The sequence below is a fragment of the Nycticebus coucang genome, chromosome 22 (assembly GCF_027406575.1).
Source record: "Nycticebus coucang isolate mNycCou1 chromosome 22, mNycCou1.pri, whole genome shotgun sequence".
Classification (NCBI taxonomy): Eukaryota; Metazoa; Chordata; class Mammalia; order Primates; family Lorisidae; genus Nycticebus; species Nycticebus coucang.
Genome location: NC_069801.1, coordinates 9779747 through 9803014, shown reverse-complemented (window position 1 = coordinate 9803014; position 23268 = coordinate 9779747). Strand labels below are relative to the sequence as shown.

General features: G+C 41.8%; 1 protein-coding gene across 9 annotated transcripts in view; it reads right to left on the bottom strand.

Moving 5' to 3' along the window:
* PRDM2 (PR/SET domain 2) overlaps positions 1-23268 on the bottom strand; it is a 125752-nt gene that overhangs the window by 65359 nt on the left and 37125 nt on the right. For 8 of the 9 annotated variants that reach the window (XM_053575365.1, XM_053575359.1, XM_053575363.1 and 5 more), the window contains 2 exons: positions 13627-13779; positions 6746-6872 (listed from right to left, as the gene is read on the bottom strand). In XM_053575365.1, the coding sequence (XP_053431340.1) occupies positions 6746-6872; positions 13627-13779 (280 nt within the window). The remainder of the gene's footprint in view (positions 1-6745; positions 6873-13626; positions 13780-23268) is intronic. The other variant, XM_053575367.1, reaches the window with a different exon arrangement.

The following is a 23268-nucleotide window of genomic DNA, read 5'->3' as shown; positions in this document are numbered from 1 at the left end:
GCTCTGTCTTAAAAAAAAAAAAAGGTTTTAATCCGTGTGGCAAAAAGAAAACTTTCAGTATTAATCCTTTTCCAAATAACAGTATTTTCTTCTTGCTTCTCCATGTCATTCATCTCCCCTAAACTATCTCAACCAAATTATTAATATTAAAAAAACCAAACTTTAGAACTGTATTCGGCAGCATATGAAATAGAAACAGGTAATCTGAATGCCAACAGAGTACCATGCCAGACTGTCTCAAGTTCCAACTTTCAGTTCTCTATACAACCTTTAACTAAAAGAAATGTCTATTAATTTTTAACCTCCATAATGATGTTCCTGGAGTATCTAATCCAATTTCTCAGCTCCTTAAAGGCAACTTGAAATATAAAACTACACCCTCCTCTCTGTAATCTACAAACATTAAGTGTGAGTGTTTTAACAGCCATCAATAAACTGGGATGTGAACCTACCTAGCAAAAGGAAGTAACACAGGCATTTATAGAACAAAATATCCATAAAAAGCCATCTCTCTAGTGGTCACATTTGAGAAAAACACAGAAAACGGATTTTTAACTTTCAAATTATAAATGGATTTATAAAAATCAACTAAATTGTTTTGAACTCACTATACTTCTGAACTTAAATCACAGTCAAACCTTTTTTCTGTCTGAGCCAAGTCTCACCTTCCATTTACATGTGGAGAGGAGAACCAAAATAAACCACCTGGGAACATCCGAGCAGTGTGTTTCCTAATACATTCACTCATGTTAGGATGTTTACAAACGTATCCACTAAAATACAATTGAAAAACTTGCAAAATGCTTTGAAAATTTTTAGTTAATCCATATAATTTCCCTGTAAAAAGGTTATAAATAAGCAAGAATCAAAGATATGAAAACACTGACCAACATTTTTACATAAATTTGGAGCAAGTCAGTAGCAGCAGCAGAATTACAAATCAAAAAAATCCCCAACTTCTATGGTTGCAAAATATTAATTAAAATTGTACTGAGCTTTAAAAACAAACCACTACAACAGCAGCAGAGAAATCAACCTGGCAAGCAACTACCAGAGACAGGACGGCTAGTGCTCAGAAAAAGTACCATCGGCAAGGAGACAGCCAGAGACGCACCTTTAAGACGACCGACAGGACAAAGCTCACTTTGGTCCACTGTGCCACTGTGCCAAGTTTGCAAGCATAGAGACACAAGAACAATGCCACCTTCAAATGCCCCATAATCTCCAGTCACCTTCAAACGGGAACCAAGGGTGAGTGTCCTGCAAGCCAAAGGACACCAAACCCACCCAACAGGGCTTCCATCATCCTCAGATACCACAACCAGGCCTCCATCTCTTGGCTTTGGCCAAGGACCCTAAAACAGACCTCTTGGCTGCTAGGCAAGAGGTGATCAAACCCCACAGAAACCCACCCAATCTCTACTTGTATTTAGTGTATTCTCCAATTTTAACATTCAACAGAACTATTGTGTCATTTCTGCGGCTGCCCACTCACATGCAGAGATGGACAAAACCCAGCACATCATGTATAAGAAAACGCAAGAATACCTAGTTCAAATCCTGGCTATGACGCTCATTCCCAGAGTGATCTCAACAAGTTACCCCATGTTGGGAAGTGTCTATTTCCTACTTTTCCACATCAACCAGGAAACCAACTAAATGTGACCTGTACCTGGCTACAACTGAGACAGACCAGAAGTTCTACAATGCCTGCCTAAGTCATCTCCCAAATCTCCTACCAACTCAGACACTTAGTGCAGTGCCTGGGAGAAAGGGGCCAATATAGCCATTGGCAGAACGAAGTTTCATAATCCAAAATTACTCATGTGGGTTTCCACACAGGAAAAGATTGCTAACAGAACTGCATCCCTCCTCTCAGCACTTTCAGCCCCAAGAACATCCTACGTCATTTACATCACAGCCTCAGAAAGGCCATCCCTGACCACCCCATCTACCCCACAAAACAGTCTAACTTTATAAGGCTATTGTATAGTTCATCTGCTGGCCTGCACTCCAGTCCCCACTCTCCAGAATGTCAATTCCAGGCTGGGCCCAGCAGCCCACACCTGTAATCTCAGCACTTTCAGAGGATCACTAAAGGCCAGGTGTTCAAGACCAGCCTGAGCAACACAGCAAGATAGCACCTCTACCAAAAAACAATTTTTTTAAATTAGCCATGCAACGGTGGTCACGTGCCTATATTCCTAGCTACACAGGAGGCTGAGGCAGGAGGATCACTTGAGCCCAGGAGTCCAAGGCTACAGTGACAAATGATCATGTTCCTGAACTCCAGCATGGGTGGCAGCCTCTGCCTCTTTAAAAAAAAAAAAAAAGAATGCTGACTCTGTGAGAGCAAGGACCTTTGTCATTTTAGTTCCCTGGAATTCCAGCACCTAGAAAACTGCCTGACACAGACTCACTGAATACTTGCCCAGGGACGATGACCATCCACAGTTACTACTTTTCTGACCTGCTCACAGCCCCAAGGTCCTCTCTGCTCTCACTAGGTTCTGCAATCCTTCCATCCTCCACCCTTCCCAAAGAAAGCCTCCCCAGCCAACCCAGCATTCCTCTATTCTCCTTTGAGTGTTTAGTCCTTACCCTTTATACCATTTGTTTAGCACTTTGTCTTTTTAAACTACCTTAGACTGAGTTATTGTTACCTCCCCATACTGAATATAAGTTTTTAAAGGCATCAGTTATTCAGCACCTTTAGGGGAAATTTTCAGATATGTATAATTTCCAAAAATTTGAATGTTCTTCACAGTAGTAAGGTTCTTTATTTGAACAATTCTGACAGTAAGGACAGGTGAAATATTTCTTTGTTGAGCTGATTATAATTTAACTGGTCTAAAAGTCACCTAGATACTTATTAAATTAGTTGTTATTTTCAGGTTCTATTTAAGGTTTATAAAAGATTATCCGAAGCTATTAACTGACTTTAAGGAACTATGCTCTTTATAATTCATTACTGGCTTTCTTACATATTTTGTCTTCTTCACTGTCCAGCTATCAGGTATAAAACTTTTTGCTAGTCGGACACAGTGGCTCACACATGTGATCCTAGCACTCTGGGAGGCCGAGGCGGGTGGATAGCTTGAGTTCACAAGTTCAAGACCAGCCTGAGCAAAAGCAAGACCCTGCCTCTACTAAAAATAGAAAAACTAAGGCAAGACGATCACTCAATCCCAAGAGTTGGAGGCTGCTGTGAGCTATGACCCACGGCACTCTACCCAGGGTGATAGCTTGAGACTCTGTCTCAAAAAAATAAAAAAAACTTGCTGCTGTCAATAACTCCTCTCGTATTTTGCTGTGAATAGTGTTGTCAGAAGATTAGAATGAAGCTAAAGTAAGGGTGAATCAGCAGAGTGAGACTCTGATGTATGGAAGAAGACGGAGGGAAGAGACTCAGTGCTTATTTTGAGCTTACACAGGTGCTCCATTAATACCGACTGAATAAGTAAGTCACAAACTCTGCAGTTCCTCAGCAGGAAGCATGTAAGTAATTGCCAACCATATTTTGAGAGGTAGCACTTAACAGTTACCAAGAGTTCCAAAGCTCCACAAAGCATGCTTCTTTCTATCTCATTTGCTCTTGACAACAACCTCCTGAGGTTAGGTGGCCCTGTATATCATCAATATTATGACACCCACTTGGAAAGCTAGGTTAACTGTGCCTGAGAAAGGTGACATGACTTGCCAAAAATCGCGCATCTAGTAAATACCCAAGTGCCCGTGTTTTTTATTCCTTCCACTCAGCCCTTTTGTATAAAGCCACTGTTGTTTCTTCAGGTTAAAAGAACTTCAGGTAAGCCTGTTATGTACCAAGAGAGCAGGGCAATACATTCTGCTACCACGGTCTACATTCTGTCAGAGGATTTGCCAACCGTCATTGTCTACTGCTAACAAGCAAATTCATTTCTCACAGTAACAAATAGAGGACAAAGATCAAGATGATAAATACTTCTGGTTTTGGCCTTTCTACTATCCTGTTTTACAAATTACAATCTTCCTGTGGTTCACAAAATAACCTGGAACGCCTGACACTAACCACCATCCCCCACCTAGAAGTTTAATCTATCCCATCCAAGAAACTGCTCATGTTTGATTTTATAGGGGCTGCTCAGACATGTATAAAGTTAAGCTGAATGCAAAATAAATTCTAGTTAAAAATGCCTAACATACATGTATCTTTGGCCCACAGCAAAATTGCACACTCAGAGACAATATGAACTGTGTTCTCCCAGCACTGTGTTCTTTTCCTTCCTTGTTTGTTTGAGTCTCTGCTTACCCATCAATGAATATTTATTGAGGGCCTACTACATGCCAACCATCTAGGCCCTGATCACCAGACTGCAGGTGCCACAGGAAAAGGTATTGCTCTTTTTTGCCCACCACTGTGCCATACAACTTAGCAGTGCCTGGCACACTGCAGGGTCTCAAACGTTAGCTGAGTGAATGAGAAAGAGAAAAAGACAGAAGAGGGTCAAGAGGGACACAACTTTGTATGTAAAGAAATCAGTTCTTTGCACTGCCCCAAAACGCCTTATGATCCACCAGGGAGCTGAGGAATTCTGAAAGACTCCACGTGTAATGCACAGCTGTAAGCCCAGCAGCTGTCACGCAAGGAGCTGAAGTCAGAAGAATCCAGCCCTTTGTTTCTGTCTCATAACCAAAATGAAGTCAGATCCACTGTCAATCCACCTGTCAGCTGTACGTCTTCAACATCTGGCTTTCAGAAGTACTAAGGTAATACTGCCTCTGAATGAAATTTATATTAATTCTCTCCACGACATGACTATCTGAAAAAGCATTATTTAAATGTCTGAGGTCACACATAAGACCTAAATAGAACTGAGTTAATATAAAAAGTTCTCCATTTCAGGTCTTTGCAAGCTATAAACTAGCCTTCACAGAGTACTTCATTTAAAAATAAAAAAGTTACAGTCACTATGTAAACTCTCCAAACTTTAGGTCATAGAGAGCAAACAGGACTCTTTACGAGAAAGCTGTTCAAAAAAAGTTTCAAGAGTGAGCTTTGTGCAAGTTTTTTAATTAAAACCTAGGATGTGGTGGGTTACATGCTGCCTAGAGTAGTTATAAAAACAGTAATGGGGTAATAAGAAATATTAACTATTTAATTCAACATAAAACCCCAGCAAGCAATCTAGACAGGTATAAAATGTGGATGTGCAAGTTCATATATCACTAATAAAACAAAAAGTTTATTTTTAGGTTTTATCCAACAAAGTGAATAGAAAAATTAATTAAGGAGTAAAATTTTGAAAAGCAAGAGTAATAAAATATGTCCTAAACATGTACACCAAAGTATGTCAGAGAAATGCCTTCAAGTAAGTGAGGCTGCTATAAAGCTATTAACATATTTAAATATACTAGTCAGTTACACTAGTATAGAGGCACAGTGAAGATTCTCCATTCTCCCAATCTCCAGTCAGGGACAAGTCACGCCTTACCTGGTTAACATTACTTGTAACAAAGAACAAGTTGAATTATGTGAAGAATCTTCAAACAAGTAAGCACTAAACCTAACATCAAGAGTTTTTTAAAAAAAGTCTGGGAATTTTCTAGAAAGATCTGATGCAGGATCAAAGCATTTGACAGTGTCTAAATCACCCTCGATAAACAGAGTTCCCCTTCTATGAGAGGCCTACCAACTGTCCCTTGAGAGAACTAGTTCTATTACCATTATGCTGTGATATACAAAGAATACGTAATCGAAAAATCAAAACAGACTTCTTGCCAACATTTATTAACAGTGTTTTTTAAAATTTTCCAAAATCAAGTTTAGGATCTGATTTTATTTACAGTATGACCTCCACAACTCCGCAATGTTCTGGGTAAAGGATGGACTCCTTCACTTAGATGACTACAAAAATTTACTTAAGACCTTAGTCGGGCGAAAAAAACCCATGTATTTATATTAATAAGAAAATGTTCCTTGGCATGTATTCAAACTGGGCTCTACGAAAGATTTCTAAATTCACATTAAAATTCTTTATTTAAAAAAAAAAATCCCTTCAGCGTGTCAGTATGCCAGCTGGCAATGATACAGCCAACCAACCAAACTATTTTCCTCCCCCGAAATTATCCCCTCCCTTCTTAAGTACGACTACACTTCACCTTTTGTTAGAAATCATCATCAATCGTACAACTCTGAGAACTGAGTCAGAACCACCAAACGGCACGCTCTCCTAACTTCCCCGGCGCCCCTCGGCAGCCGCCGCGCCCCCTCCGTCCCGTCTCCCCGCTCTCCTCGCCCCGTGGGCCCGTCCGTGTCCACGCCCGTCCCCCACCCGACTGTGCGGCCGAGTTCCGCGCGGCCGGCCCGGGTCCGCGCAGCGGGGCTGTCACGCCGGCCGGCCGGCCGCCCGGAGGGTGCGGACCCCGCCGAGCGCGGCTCCGGCGTCCGAGGGGGACGCGTGCACTCCCGCCGCCCGGGCGCTAAGCCACAAGTTAGAAAACAGCCCGAGCGCGCGGTGGCGGCCGTGATTCAGCAGCGGGGCCGGGCCGGCGGGCGGGAGGGTGGCGTCTCGGGGCCGACTCCCGGGGCCCCACGGGGACGGGGCCGGGCCCGGGCCGGGCCGAGTCCGGAAAAGGTCACCGAGACTCCGCGGGCGCCGCCGCCCGAGCCCGCGGCCCGCCCCGCAGCCGGGCCGGGAGCGGCGGGGCGGTGTCGCTGGCGGGCGTGGCGCCGGGACCGCGCGGGCCGGGCCGGGGCTCCTACCTTTCCGGCTCTTCGGGGAGCTCCGCTTGCTCCGGGCGCTGGCTCGCTCTTCCTCAATCGCAGCTGCTATCTCAGGGTTGTCTTCCCCATTGTACCAGACCAGGAGCTCCTCGCCCGGCGCGATTGGCTGCGGGGAGAGAAGAGACAAGCGCCGGGCCAATCAGAACGGCGGTTGTTGGCGGGGGCGGGGCGCGCCGGGCCGCGGGCGGGAGCGACGCCGATGGCAAACAGCTGTCGGCGCCGCGCGCGGCCGGCCGGCAGGAAGGGCTCCTTAACCCTTGGGGCGCAGGCCGGCGCGCCGCGGGACCCGCTGGAAGGAGGCCCTCGCTGGCGTGGAGGCGAGCGGATGCACAGGCCGGCGACCCGCAGCCCCTGGAAGACCGTCGGTTTATACTCGAACTGCCGGGCGCTGTCACATCTTGCTGTTCGCAGCCTCATGACTACCCACGCAGAAGAAAAAATAAAACATGGAACCATTTTGCCCCTGAAATCTAAGTTGATGAGAAATTTAAAGCATAATTAAAAAGAAGCAGGCGGCATGGAAAGCGGAACGCTGAAAGATAATTACCAGCGCACGTTTCAGATTCCAAGAGCAAGTTAAGCATGGTAACAAGGCATTACTGTAAGCCACTGCAATTTATAAATGTGCCGCTATTTATATCACTGAAATGCTAAAAAAGAAGAGGCAGTGCCACCAACCTGCTCAGCTTTGTGTAAGAGTTCACTGCCTGACCCTTTGTACCAAACATCAAGATTTCACATATATTTAAATGTGAAAGGAATACCTCCCGTGTATTATGCTCCGTATATTAAATTCTTGACAGTCATGTATGACTGGGAGTAACATCATCGTAAGGATTACACCTAGAACAAGAACCTGAGGAAAAAAACACAAGTGAGTGCCAAGTTCAGACTCCTAAATGGGGAAATGGCTTATGGGTTTCTCTAGCAATGATTCATCTGTTCAAAAAGTTTCAAGGGTATTAATAGAAGTAAAATTCTCTCTAAACCCCACTGAATAAGAATCCATGAGAAAGGAAGGGATAAATAAAAAAGGAAAGCTTTTCCTTAAAGAAGATTCCAACTAATAAGTAAAAACAGAAAAGATGGAATTAGAAAATCGCCATTTGGCAATCATCATAGTAATAATTGATACAGGCAAGAATCGTCAATGGATGATGTAGGTCAAAGTGTGAGAAGTAACTAAATATTTGCATAGTCTCGAAATATCTCCCCATAAAATATCTATTAATTACACAGGAAAAAACAGCATCTGTATTGAGACGAATCTTTACCACATGCCTCCTGATATGATGCACAGAGGGGGAACACAGCACCACTTCTAGAAGATTTCTGCCCCAAATACAAAGACAGAACTTAATCGTGATGAAACATAAAAGAAATGTAAACTCTGAGACATTCTATAAGCTAAGTGGTCAGTTCTCCTCAAAACTGAAAGGTTGGCTCGGTGCCTGTGGCTCAAGCTGCTAAGGCGCCAGCCACATACACCAGAGCTGGCCTGCCAAACAATGACAACTACAACCAAAAAATAGCCGGCGTTGTGGCGGGTGCCTGTAGTCCCAGCTACTTGGGAGGCTGAGGAAAGAGAATCGCTTAAGCCCAAGAGTTGGAGGTTGCTGTGAGCTGTGATGCCACACACTCTACCCAGGGAGACAGCTTGAGGCTCTGTCTCAAAAAAAAAAAAAAAAAAAAACTGAAAGGTTACAACAAAGACAAAAGCACCGCCATGCTAAGGAGACTGATGAGATATGACAACTAAATGTGGCCAGTGTTTCTTTTCCTATAGGGACATGATGAGAACAACCAACAAAATTTGAGTCAACCACACAAATTAGCTAATAAAATAATGTGTTAGTGGTAGCTTCCTGATTTTAGTCATTGTGCTGTGGTTATGTAAGAGAATGATCCTATTTTTTGTGGGGGAAGGGAAATTCCATCTAAGAGGTCAGTTCAGAAATGTAATAGTTCACTTCAACATACCTCCTAGTCTAGATAAAACCCTTATGAGTAAATACTACTTCATTTCATTCTCTACAGAACTATCACTGTTTATATAAGCCAAATTTCAAAATAATCTAAACTCTTTAAAAGAACCAGCCACTGTTTCCTTTGCTTCCTCCAACCCCTGCATAGATGGCCAAAACCTACCATTTTCTTATATTTGAACCAATATAAACTTAAACCAAAAAATGTGATATATAAAAGATATTAATGAGTTAAAACAGCCATCACAAATGCCTTTTGGCATTCTGATAGCTAATCTGTTTCTGTGGAAAGAATAGCTTATTTTAAAACAAACTACTTCTAGATGATGTAAACTCCAAATGTTTGTTTCTCTATTTTTTGTTATAAGCCACATATTTATGAAATAGTGGTATCAAACAATATTTAAAATGACTAGGGTTCTCAGAAACATACAAAATAAAACCAAAGTAAAAAGAGCATGGGAAAGTGCATTTCCAATATATTCCCAGCCAGAATAGCACAACAGAAAACTGCCAAAGACACCACCGGACATTTTCAAGATACCTCCAAGAATAAGAGCAGAAGTTTCCACATTCATTCCACTGCAAGTCATCAGTGAAGCGCTATAACTATACTACAAGTGGCAAAGTTCAATACTGGCACAAACTCTTACCTTAGAAAAGCACTCACATCCTAAGCTGCTCTTTTGTTGTGCACGACACACAATATGAAAACACACCAGAATCTGTTTGTACTGCAAATCTAATATAAAATTTCTAAAAGGCTAATGAGCTGGTAAAGCACTAGATCAAGAGAACCTATTTGTTAGCTGCTGAATAGCTTGCCAAATTCTTAGCAGCCAAAACAGTTATTACATCATGGAGCATATATGCTTCCTAACTTACATTAAAACAGCTACACCAAGAGCAGAACTTTATGAAGAGGAAAATAATATATCTTTTAAATCAAGGCTTGTGGGTGGCGCCTGTGGCTCAGTCAGTAAGGCACCGGCCCCATATACCGAGGGTGGCCGGTTCAAACCCGGCCCCGGCCAAACTGCAACCAAAAAATAGCCGGGCGTTGTGGTGGGCGCCTGTAGTCCCAGCTACTCGGGAAGCTGAGGCAGGAGAATCGCCTAAGCCTAGGAGTTGAAGGTTGCTGTGAGCTGTGTGAGGCCATGGCACTCTACCCAAGGGCCATAAAGTGAGACTCTGTCTCTACAAAAAAAAAAAATAAATAAATCAAGGCTTGTTTTCCTCTGAACTGTATTGTTTTTCTCTTCTGTACTGCTTAGCATTTTTTAAGTCACATTTAGAAGAAAGGAAAAACCATGCCCTTGAACAAAAGAACTACAAATCCATATTTTAAAAAAGTAAAGTCAAAAGCCCAAACAACCTTTTTAAATACATTTTAATGTTAAAGAAAAAAATAACAGAAAGACTTTAAACTCTTCCAAGTTTTCCTCTGGGTTTGGACAGACTTTATGAAACCAAGCATATCTTTTAAAAATATCAGTATGTACACTATAAACGTACAATGTTATCAAACCAGCCAGGAAAAAGCAAGCGTTCTGATATTCCTGACACTTTTCAGGAATCTCACAAGAATGAGAGAATGATCAGAACTCACAGAGTATGTCCACTCCTACCACACACAATCTAGCCCCAATCTAACATGATCTTTTAAAAGTCAGAGGTCAGGTTCGGTGCCCGTAGCATGGTGATTATGGTGCCAGCCACATATACCGAGGGTGGCCAGTTCAATCCCGGGCCAGGCCAGCTAAAGAACAATGACAACTGCAACAAAAAATAGCTGAGTGTTGTGGCGGGCACCTGTAGTCCCAGCTACTTGGGAGGCTGAAACAAGAGAATCACTTAAGCCCAAGAGATGGAGGTTGCTATGAGCTGTGATGCCACAGCACTCTACTGAGTGTGAGACAGTGAGACTCTGTCTCAAAAAAAAAAACAAAAACAAAACAATGTAAGTCAGAGGTCAGATTCCAGCCTCAAGTCTCCTACAGATGAGCTGGACTTAAGACTGAAACTCATCCTCCTCCTGAGGGACCACAGAACTCCACCTAATCTGGCCACTGCCTCATCTCCCAGAGTCCTCTCCTCTCTCCAGCCACACTAGCCTTTCTTCTACTCCTTTAAAAGTAAACATACAAAAAAACTAGCTTATTATTACTTCAGTCCTTTGCTTCTCCCCTCCTCCTGGGCTATTCTTGCAGCTCCCTGAGTGGCTGGCTCCTTCCTATCTTAGAGAAAGGATTTCCAATGTCTTTCCTCAGAAGAAAACAGAGCAGCCTTCCCTGACCTCATCTCGTTCTATCAAATTTTATTCTCTCCAATGCACTTGTCATCATCTGAAATTATTCTGTTTATGTATTTACTTGTTTATTATCTGCCTCCTTCCCCTTAAAATGACGGTTCCAAGAGACCAGACACCTTGTCTGTCCTATACACTGCTATAGGGGAGTAACTAGTACAAAGTAGATACTTGATAAATATCTGTCAAACTAATGAATAGATGAATAGACAGCAGGCTTAACAGTTAACTTTCAAGAACTTAAAAATTATTTTTAATCATATTACAAACAAAACCAGTGCTGAGATTTCCCAATAATCTGGGTGGGGTAAGTTGAGAAGGCGTCTGAGCCCAGAGACGGATGGGTTTACAAAGCCTAACCCACAGAATACTTGATCTAGAAGAACCCAGTTAGGTAACCACTCATAAGGCGTCTAAAAGGCCCTGGGCATTACTGGAGAAATATCAAAGGTTACGACTAGGGCAGGTCTGCAAAAAGCAGAATTATGTTACTCTGGACAAAGACAGTAAAAAGAATAACAGTAGCATAGTTTTGTAATTCGAGTACTTACATCAGACTATGGCCTATTCACAGAACCTTATCATATTGGCTTGTTTAACCTTCTCAGTAACTGCAGAACTCAGTTTTACTATTACCTCCATTTTTACAGGTGAGGAAACTAAGACACAGAGAGATTGGGTAACTTCGCATGGTCACACATCTAGAAGCCAAAACAGTCTGCTCACAAGACAAAGTGCTCCAAAGTCCCCACTACTGCCCACAACACTGCACCACCTTGCCAAAAATAACCACTATCATCTATTAGCACTTATTGGGCGCTAGGGCCCTATCCATATCACTCATGCAAACCTATAAGGTAGATACTAAAATTACCTATATCTTACAACAAGGAACTGAGGCACAGAGAGAGGGGACTTGATTCAGGTTACCCAACTAGTAAAGTCACACCAGCTTGCCTTGGATCACATAGCTAGGATCACAAGATCTTACCTCGCAGTCTAGCTTCACATTACACTCTCCCAACCACTATTCTATCTTGCTTCTTGATGTCCCTGCAAATTTGCTATTAGAGATGAACACATTTTAACTTGAAGTCCAAGGAAAGAATTATAGTCCCCTAATGTCTCCTGGGCTCCCATTCCCACTCCTTCCAAACATTCCTGCTACCTTGATCGTCTCCTATTCATCTCCTAGCGAGCGTCTTCCTCTATACCAGAATTCTACCTCGCTGATTCAACTAGATCTCTCTCTTACTTTAAACCAACCTGAGAAACAATGAATCCTTTTATCAGATTTTGAATCCAAATTCAAACTCCAAAATAACCAAATTATAGAGTAATAACCCAGGAGAAAAGCATGAACCACAATCCAGCTGAACAAAAATGGAAGATTTTTAAAATCTTAAATGAGAAAAAAATACCACACACACACACAAATTTCCTTCGGGCACTGGAAGCAAGGACATGGGTATAAATGTGGTAAGGGAAGCCTAACTGGCCAACAGTGTCAGGACAAAAGCAGCAAAAGAAAATTAAATAGCTACCTGTTAACTTCACTTCCGTAAGTCCTACTGCTACCACGTAGACAAAACTCGGCATACGCCTGCAGAGCTGGCCACTATCTTAAATGTGTGTTTTTTTTTTTTTTTTTGCAGCTTTTGGCAAGGGCTGGGCTTGAACCCGCCACCTCTCACATATGAGGTTGGTGCCTACTCCTTTGAGGCACAGGCACCACCCCTCTTAAAATGTTCTGTTCATCTACAGTCTTCAACTTGATGGAGATTTTTTTGTCAGGGACTGACTGTCCCCCAATCTATGACATTTTTAATAGAAACAAGTGAATAAAGAAAAATTTGCCTTATGGCAATTTTGGCAAATACATCTATTGCAGAAAGCAACTACCATCTATCTTTATGGAATCAAGATTCTGCCTTAGAGCGTTTCTGTGAATAAAGTGCAGATCCATCTTCGCAGAGAATGTGCCAGCAGCCAGGGACAGAGAGGCAGCGCTCAGGGCTTCATTAACACGACCATGCCTGAGCGCTCTCCATACCCTCACAACCCTAGAATGTGACTTTCATTTCAACAATTAACATCTCCAAAGAAAAATTTGGCAGAAGGAAGAAAGCATGTTCTGTTCCATTTCTATTCTGAGTAAAATCAAGAGAAAAGAGAAGCTCGTCCGAGGCCACATCGACGCTGAAGACGAAGACCGTGTCTGCGGCTGGCACAGACCCACCGTCGCTATTGATAGTTTCTCAGAGTTGGCTCCATCTGCCAGTCAGACAGCTCCTCATGCCTCTGTGCCTGAGGAGGAGGGAAGCAGCTGCCATGAGCTAAACTCATTACAGCAATGCAGCATGTAATTACTTAACACCATCTTCATGCTTTAGTTCCTTGACACACACGAAGCAGTGGCCACCGTATACTTAAAACAGAACCCTGAGCGTGTGCATGAGCCACTTGTAGATATAACCTTTCAAGGTCTGAAAAGTCACGATTGTCAGTCACGACTAAGGACAGCATTGAGAGAACCACAGGCAGAGCAACTAACAACTAACTGTTACCTTTAAAGTTTTATAGTAAATGGCTCTGTTGATTTCCAGCGGAAATAAATTTTGCTCTTCTCCTGAGCAAGCCCAATTCACATAGCGCAGCCAGTTCCCCTTCTCTGGATCAGTGGCATCGATGCACATCCATCCCAAATTTGGGTAATACACCTTGGGAATGGGAATGGGGGGAAAAAAACGCTTTTGTTAAAATACAAATTATCTTTAAAGTGTTTCTATTTTCAACTTTTAAGATAATTCTTTTCCATTATATGCAAATAGTCTAGAAAGCATTTCACAGATACAAAAATAAGCAACAGAGAAAAGAAAAATACAAGGTGAAAACTAAAATCCAAAACTGTATAATTCTCATTATTTTTCTATTTGAGCATGTTTATCTTTTCCCCTAAACTTGAAAGAACTACGGTTAATATGCTTAATGATCTCCAAATGCTTTACAAATACATATACAGAGACAAGTGACAACTATGTTTCTTAAAGAGGAAAACTGAGCTTGTAGCAGGGTTTAGCAGCACCCAAATCCCAAGCCTTCTGGGTTGTTCTGCCAGGCCTGGGCTATGCAGTTCCACAGGTCCCTTTCTGGCAGGAGTAACAGGGACTTCAGGAAGTGAACCAGTCACATGGGTGACAAAGTATGATGCCTGCTGTTGCAAACTCAGTGGTCAGCTCTGTCCAGATCATCTGTCATGACTAAGGTACAATGGAACATACTCTAGGAAATATCAGTGCCCTGCAAAAAAAGAATCAAAAAGAATCCACCGCTTTCAGGAGTCAGATCAAATCTACTCCTGGAAGTCGCTTTTCCTGATCAACCAGGCTGAATCAACGCTTTCCCCAGATGCTCCCAGCACTTATCATTTTTTCATTTTAGTGAATACCTATGTAGCCACTATTTTAACTGTAATTCTGTTGATGCATACATATGTATATATGTTTTATTTTCAAAAAAAAAAAAAAAAAACCACCCGATGGGTGGCACCTGTGGCTCAGTGAGTAGGGCGCCGGCCCCATATGCCGAGGGTGGCGGGTTCAAACCCAGCCCCGGCCAAACTGCAAAAAATAAAAAAAATAGCCGGGCGTTGTGGCGGGCGCCTGTAGTCCCAGCTGCTCGGGAGGCTGAGGCAAGAGAATCGCGTAGGCCCAAGAGTTAGAGGTTGCTGTGAGCCGTGTGACGCCACGGCACTCTACCCCAGGGCGGTACAGTGAGACTGTCTCTACAAAAAAAAAACAAAACACCCGAGTAGGCACTGAAACAGAACTGCAGAATCAACTGGGGACAGATGTGCTGAGCAAAAGAAATGGGTCTTTTACTTTCTTTTTAGGAGAAAAGAAAGAATCTAGATGTTCCCATTTCTTCCCCACGACTTTCTCCACTCATGCTTCTTCCCCCTTTCTCTAGCACATCTTTCCTTCTGGAACAAAGCTCTCCCTCCCCAGCTGACAGTGAGGACTCTGCTGGGCATGTGCAGGTGTCCGAGCCCGTGACCGCCAGTGTGCAGCACCCACCGTCCTGGGCACTAACAGCACTTTCCTCCCATTGGGAGTCAGATGGTGGCATGATGCCACATGCCTGACAGATTATCTCATTTAACTCTCTGCAGCCGGTTTATAATTCTCCCTCCTTTCAACATGTGGAAGTTGAAGCTCAAGAATTAAGTAACTTTCCCCAAGTCACCTTCTTAAATGTAATGGAGATGGGCTTAACTGGAGATCTGCTTCACCTCTGTTTATCAGTGACTCCCCTGACCATCCTGGTTAAACGCCCAGCACCATCTAATAAGCACCTGGTACATGACGAGTTCATGGTAGAAGCGACTTTATGTAATCATCATAAGCACCAGGAAGAATACCTATACACAGCAACTTAAACAGGTGTCAATCCCCCTGCCCCCACCCAGTATAAACTGACACTGAGCTGAGGGATGAAAAGTGTTGCTTCAATTGATCACAGTAGATGGCAGAGTCCCGCTCACTCCCCACCCAAATACTGGCAGGGTTACACAAACTGATGAGGCTGCAGAGATAAGCACAAAGGTGATTGCCACGAAAACCCCACATAGTTCAAAGGCAGCTACAGTCTGTCTATCCACCTGCCTCAGGATTACAACACAGGCTGCGCAGGAACTTCCTGGCTCTTAGGTCTAGACCTTTGCACAAAGCAAAATGTTCCAGTTGAGTGAATTCTTTCTTTATGCATAGCTCATTTTGTTTCAAAAGAGACAAAGGCATCTTCTAAGTCATATTGACTGATGTGCAAAAAGAAAAGTTTTACAGAAAAAAACAAAGAGTTCAATGTTTAAAAATAGGCAAACAAGAAATGCATATAGGAATACACATAACCAAAACACTGTCAAAAGAATGTTAAACTTAATAATGTAATTTCAAATTAAAACAGTTTTTACCCACTAAACTGGCAAAAATTGCTTTGTTCGTTTTTTTGTTTCGTTTTGTTTTGTTTTGAGGAAACCATTGGAAAAGATCTGAGAAAAAGATTCCCCAAACACTGTTCATCAGAGAACAAACTGACAGACTATTTTGGAAGAAAACAAAAAACAAACAAAAAGTTTAAAATAAAAATACACTTTAACCAACTTTCTCACTTGCAGGAATTTATTCTAATGAGATCATCAAGCAAATGCACCCAGATGTATATACAAAGATGTTTATAGTTGTCTGGTTTACTACAAACTGTTTCCAATTCATGGCTAATTGGGAAACAATATGGAATAAGCTTAATAAATTATGATCCATTCAGATAGCTGAAACCTAGGAAGATACTAAAAAGTACTGTTATACAAATGAAAATTAGATGATGTGAAAATTTTTTTTACTGTTAGATAGTTCTATATTCGCTAAGAAGTATTTCCCATAAACTAAATACACATTATTTCTATTATTAGAAGAGAACAGGCTTGGCGCCCATAGCACAGTGGTTACGGTGTCAGCCACATACACCAAAGGTGGCAGGTTTGAATCCAACCTGGGCCAACTAACCAACAATGACAACTGCAACAAAAAATAGATGGGCGTTGTGGCAGGCACCTGTAGTCCCAGCTACTTGGGAAGCTGAGGCAAGAGAATCACTTGAGCCCAGGAGTTTGAGGTTGCTGTGAGCTGTCCATGCCTGAAAGACAGACAGAAATTCTGAGCCAAAATGAAGACATTACTTAGTTGGTAATCTTGACATTTACTGATGAGGAAAAATATCTATACATATTAGTTTTCTAAATCTTTTATGGGTACATAATAATTGTACCTATTTATGAAGTACATGTGATGTTTTGATATGTACATATAATGTGTAATGATCAAATTAGGGTATCTAAAATATTCATCACCTCAAACAGTTAATGGGTACAATTACACATCAGTAAATGTCAAGATTACCAACTAAGTAATGTCTTCATTTTAGTTCAGAATTTCTTTCTCTCCTAATGTTGGAGAATAGGGGCTATATTTAGAACCAAAAAAATTAGAATGGTAATGGGCAAGGGCACAGGTCCCAGGACTGACTTTTGAGAAGCCGAGTCAAGGTTTACCAGTGGACACTCGGAGGGAAATATGGACCTGCCATCTGTCAGGCATGGACAGGGAAAGAGGGATGGATCTTCAACATCAACTACTTCGTCCCTCAGATTACTTTAGGAGCTCAAAGCCTTCCTTCCAGAACTACTCTAATGCATCTCATATTCTAAAAAGTTCTGAAGATTCTAGAATAAGGGAAATAAAAAGAATCTATCAATAATTGACAATGGAACTTTTTACTACAATAAATCCACTTGTCAGAGAACATGTCCTAACACCCAGGTTACTTTTATAAGCGAGTTGAAGATACAAATTTAGAAAATAAATAGCTTGGCCTCTCAACCCTCAAAGCCCAATCTAATATCCAACTCTACCAGGCAAGCCACACTCACTGACCCTCTTTTTTGAAATTACTCTGAGCAGATTTCATACCTACAACTACACAACTGTTTCTGGAAAATCTCTCCAAAACAGATGCCCAACGAAGTTCACTGGTTGACAATGGGCTACAATCAACATCCACTGGATGAACAATGTACTTGTACTCTTAAATCAGAAATTCTATGTTTGGACCACACATATTTAAGAATTCCATATAGTCCTAGAAATAAAATGCAAAATGTTGTGTGTATACATGCACTTTTATTTTTCTAAGGAGATTCTCAAAAGGGCTCACAATGCAAAAAAGTGTAACCATGTCTGCGCTTCGCTAAAGGAAAGTGGACTAAAGAGGTAACCAGGGAACATGGGCTCCCAGCCCAACTCCAGGAACAGCACACCTGAAACAGCAAGCCAGCCACCTGCAACTCAGACTTCTCGTGTGTGCAGAGATGGAGGCCATTTGTAGCATTCCTTTATCCCACAAACAAAAAGCTCCATTAGTTACTGCCAGTAGTTTACAGCACCACCAAAGTCATATGCCAAGCTTAGTGTTCCAGAACTTAGGACAGTGCCAGGTACGTGGTAAAAAACTTAACAAAGGGGAGAGCAGAGAGAAAAAGAAGGAGGGAGGGGTGGAGGAAAGGAAGACCGGAGAGAGGGAAGGAGCCAGAGGGTGGGGTCTTGGTGTGTGCCACACCTTTTGGGGGCAAGACACAATTGTAAGAGGGTCTTTATCTAACAAATGCAATCAGTGTAACCTGGTTTCTTATACCCTCAATGAATCCCCAACAATAAATAAGAAAAAAAGAAAAGCTTAACAAGCAGGTATTAAATAAGCAAATAAATAAATTCTCTAATAAGAGATTTTCAACTGGTTAACTGGTACTCAGATTAACCTGTCCAAAAGGATGACTTAATTTCTCTGTACTTCAACATCTATCCTACAGTTCCTGCAAGAAGAATGTGACTGGTTAGCTGCTTCTGTAACAACCAATTCAGGCCGTGTGCCTGCTTAATTCTAGCACTCTGAGAGGCCAAGGCAGGTAGATTGCCTGAGCTCACAGGTTCAAGACCAGCCTAAGCCACAGCAAGACCTCATCTCTAAAAGAAAAAAAAATAGCCCGGCATTGTGGCAGGCACCTGTAGTCCCAGCTACTCGGAAGGCTGAGGCAAGAGGATGGCTTGAGCCCAAGAGTTTGAGGTTGCTTTCAGCTACGACGCCATAGCACTCAACCAAGGGTGACAAAGTGAGATTCTGTCTCCAAAAAAAAAAAAAGAAAGAAAGAAAAGAAAGGAAAAAGGTTGTATTAGTATAATGTTTACTGAGGGTAACAAAGTAAGACTCTGTCTCAAAAAAAAAAAAAAAAAGAAATTAAAAATTAAAATGTAAAAACCATTCTTAGCTCCAGGGCTATAATGTAACAGGCAGCAGGTTGGATTTCCCTGGCAATACAGACCTTTCCCTGTGGTTTAGTAATTCGGAATTGAGAGTTGAGTACTACTTTCAGAAAAAATATTCTGGCCGAGTACAGTGGCTTACACCAGTAATACTAGCACTCTAGGAGGCCAAGGCAGGAGGATGGCTTGAGACCAAAAGTTTAAGACCATTCTGAACAAAGTGAGACCCTATCTCTACTAGAAACAGAAAAATTAGCCATGCATGGAGGCAGGTACCTATAGTCCCAGCTATTCAGGAGGCAGAGGCAGGAGGATCACTTCAGCCCAGGAATTGGAGGTTGCTGTGAGCTAGTCTGAGGCCAGGGCACTCTAGCCCAGGCCACAGAGCAAAACTCTGTTTCATAAGGAAAAGAAAAAAAACTGCAGAATTAGTTGGTTGACTTCTCTACTCCTCTTCTTCTTCTTTTTTTTTTTTTTTTTTTTGGTGAGACAGTCTCACTTTCTTACCACCACTAGAGTACCGTAGCATCATAGCTCACAGCAACTTCAAACTCTTAGGCTCAAGCAATCCTCTTGTCTCACCTTCCCAAGTAGCTGGGACTACAGGTGCTTAACACAATGCCCATCTATTTTTTAGAGACAGAGTCTCACTCTTAGCTCAGGCTGGTCTCAAACTCATGAGGTCAGGCAATCCACCCACTTTGGTCTCTCAGGGTACCAGGATTACAGGCATGAGCCACCACGCCCACCCTTCTTTTTTTTTCTTCTTGCCTATAATTTTAATTTACAAATAGTATGAAATTAGAAGACTTGAGATAGCAAGGTCTTACAGACTCACTTGTTAATATTTTATCCTAACAGTGTAGATTAATTAAAAAGTTCTCACTTCCTTAAAAAAATTACATTAAAGTCTTTTTACTAGGGGAGGGGCGGGGGGAGGACAGGCGGAGGGAGGGTAATTGGTGGGACCACACCTACGGTGCATCTTACAAGGGTACATGTGAAACTTACTAAATGTAGACTGTAAATGTCTTAACACAATAACTAAGAGAATGCCAGGAAGGCTACGTTAACCAGCGTGATGAAAATGTGTCGAATGGTCTATAAAACCAGGGTATGGTGCCCCATGATTGCACTAATGTACACAGCTATGATTTAATAATAAATAAATTAAAAATTTAATTTTTTTAGAAAGTCCTTTTACTATGAAGTGATGATCTCTCTATCAATTTTAACTGATACAAACTTCTGCTTCTTCCCCTCATTCTCCTGACTTGTTGCCTGAACAAATAAAATGCAAAATAGAAGTGAACTATTAGTTTACGTCTATGAAAATGAATTTTTTTAAATTACTAATAAGGTGAACAATACTGGGTTTTTAGGGTCTAGGAAGAAATATGGACTGTTGGTGGTTATGTAAATTAAATTAGTACAGATATCCTTCTGAAGGGTGGTGGCAAAATTTGTTAAAGGATAAAATGTATATAACTTTTTGACTTAACATTCATACATCAAGAAATTTATCTTGAGAAGATAATCAGACAAGGCAGCAGCACACACATATATATATACACACAGTGAGCTTTACACTTTGAAGAATCATTTATAATCATGAAAGATTAAACTATTGAAATGTCTAACACAGGCCCTGCTTAAATAATTCATGAATGGCATACAATGTAATTCTGGGTAAGCATAAGAAATAAGGATGTAAATACACAGCTGGCATGGAAATATCCATAGTACATTGGAAGAAAAAAGCATAATACAAAGCTGCGTGTACTATTTGATCTCAACCGCATAAATTTCTATATATGGTATTTGTATATGTACCTGTGTGTGAGGAACAGAAGGAAAACAGAGGCAGAGAAGCAGTTATGTCCAGGAAGACGTCACAGTGATTACAGCTGGATGGTGGGAGTTCTAATAATACGTAAGATATAAAATGTCCAAGGATTTTTATCAGAGACGGTTTTATATTGCCACAGATTACTCAGCACGTTTGGGGCCAGCCAAGAGAAGTATCATACACAGTCCTGAGATATATCTTACATATACAAGAAAGTAAAAATCATTTAAACATTTTCTGCATTGTTTGTATTATTTTGCACTCAGTATGTATTCATTTTAAATTTTAAAACAGACTTATTAGAACAGACAGCACTGAGAGTGACCCTAATGTAAATATGGACCCCGGTGATAATGAAGTGTCAGCAAAGGCCCTGGGATTGTAACACACTTACCACTCTGGTGAGGGATGAGGCAGAGGGAGAGGTTGGGCGCCTGTTGGGGCAGCAGGGAGATGGGCACTATCTGTACTTTCTGCTCGACCCGCCCATGAACCTAAAACAGCTCTAAAACATTAAGTCTAAAACAATTCCAAATTTTTGTTCATTTGAAGCAGTTTCAGACCCATAAAAATGATTTGGAAAGGATTTTATCACAGGTGGTTTTAAAATGCCGCAGATTACTCAGCGTGTGGGGCTGGCCCAGAGAGTCCTGAGTCTCAGCTGGCAGTGTCCGGCCACAGACTGAGCCAACAGCACTCTGCACTGTGAGAACCTACTTCCTGCATCCCTGCCCCACCCCCACCCCCGTGAATACTCTACTGCTTCTCTGCTGTTATTTCTGATTTAATTGAATGTTTTCTGCGAAAGCTTAGAGGATTTAAGACTAGGTTAGATAATCAAGGGCTCAAGAAAAGCAATTTAACACTTTGTCCTAGATTAGCTTTCAAATGGAGTTCTGCCTGGGGTGTAAGACCCTGCTGCTAAAAGATAAGCTGATTTTAGGAGCTTTGAGGAAAGAACAAGTGCCAAGATGAGATTCTGATGATAAGCTAGTTCTGCTACAGTAATAAGAGTCATTCTGATGCAAGTCTGAGGATAAGACCAGGGTTAGAATAAATTAATGGGAAAAGACTAAGTCTTACCTCAATTTTCAGTTTTCTTCTTTATAAGAAATATGTACGTTGTAATTGATACTTCCTATATTTTACTATAAGCATACTTATATACACATATAACATATCTATCTACTTTTGTGTTTTTTTTTTTTTTTAGACAGAGTCTCACTCTGTCACCCTGGATTGCATGCTGTGGCATCATCATAGCTCATAGCAACCTCAAACGCTTGGGCTTAAGAGATCTCTCACCTCAGCCTCCTGAGTAGCTGGGACTACAAGTGCCTGCCACAATGCCCAGCTAGTTTTGTTTTTTTCTATTTTTAGTAGACACAGAGTCCTGCTCTTGCTCAGGCTAGTCTTAAATTCCTGAGCTCAAGCAATGAACCCATCTCAGCCTCCTATAGTAGTAGTAGGATTACAGGCTGAGCCACCACACCCAGTCCATATCCATCTACTTTTAATTTTTTTTTTTATTTTTTTTTTTTGTAGAGACAGAGTCTCACTGTACCGCCCTCCGGTAGAGTGCCGTGGCGTCACACGGCTCACAGCAACCTCTAACTCTCGGGCTTATGCGATTCTCTTGTCTCAGCCTCCCTAGTAGCTGGGACTACAGGCGCCCGCCACAACGCCCGGCTATTTTTTTGTTGCAGTTTGGCCGGGGCCGGGTTTGAACCCGCCACCCTCGGCATATGGAGCCGGCGCCCTACTCACTGAGCCACAGGCGCATCTACTTTTATTTTTAAGAAAGCAAAAGGTTTAAAGGTTTCTGTATCAAATCCTATATACCTTTTAGCCAAACTAGCTGAATAAGATCCAGACTTTTTGTTTGTTTTTGAAACAGTGTCAAGCCGTCGCCCTTGGTAGAGTGCCATAGCGTCACAGCTCACAGCAACCTCAAACTCTTGGGCTTAAGCGATTCTCTTGCCTTAGCCTTCCAAGTAGCTGGGACTACAGGCATCCACCACAATGCCTGGCTATTTTTTTGTTGCATTTGTCATTGTTGTATAGCTGGCCTGGGCCAGGCTCAAACCCGCCAGCCTCAGTGTATACGGCCACTGAGTTACGGGCGCCGCCAAGATACAGATTTTTTCTAGTTGCAGGAAGGAAAAAGCCAGGCAGCTCTGATGAGAACTGAATCTTTAAACCTGATTACAAAGAACTGGCAGTGTCATAAGGATTTGCAAACTTGTAGTAGTGCAGTATGTAAGAAGCATCTTACATTAACAATGAATGTGAACAAGTTTAGAGTGGAAACCGAGTCCCTAATATGTCATGCTTCCCATTTGTCAAAAAGCTACCATTGAGTCCTATTATCTATAAATTTCAATGCAAATGAAGCCCAATTTACAAAAAACACCATTAACAATTTATACAACATGTCCAACATCAAACTGTTCCATTGGGTGAAACAGGCCCTATTAAGTTTAATA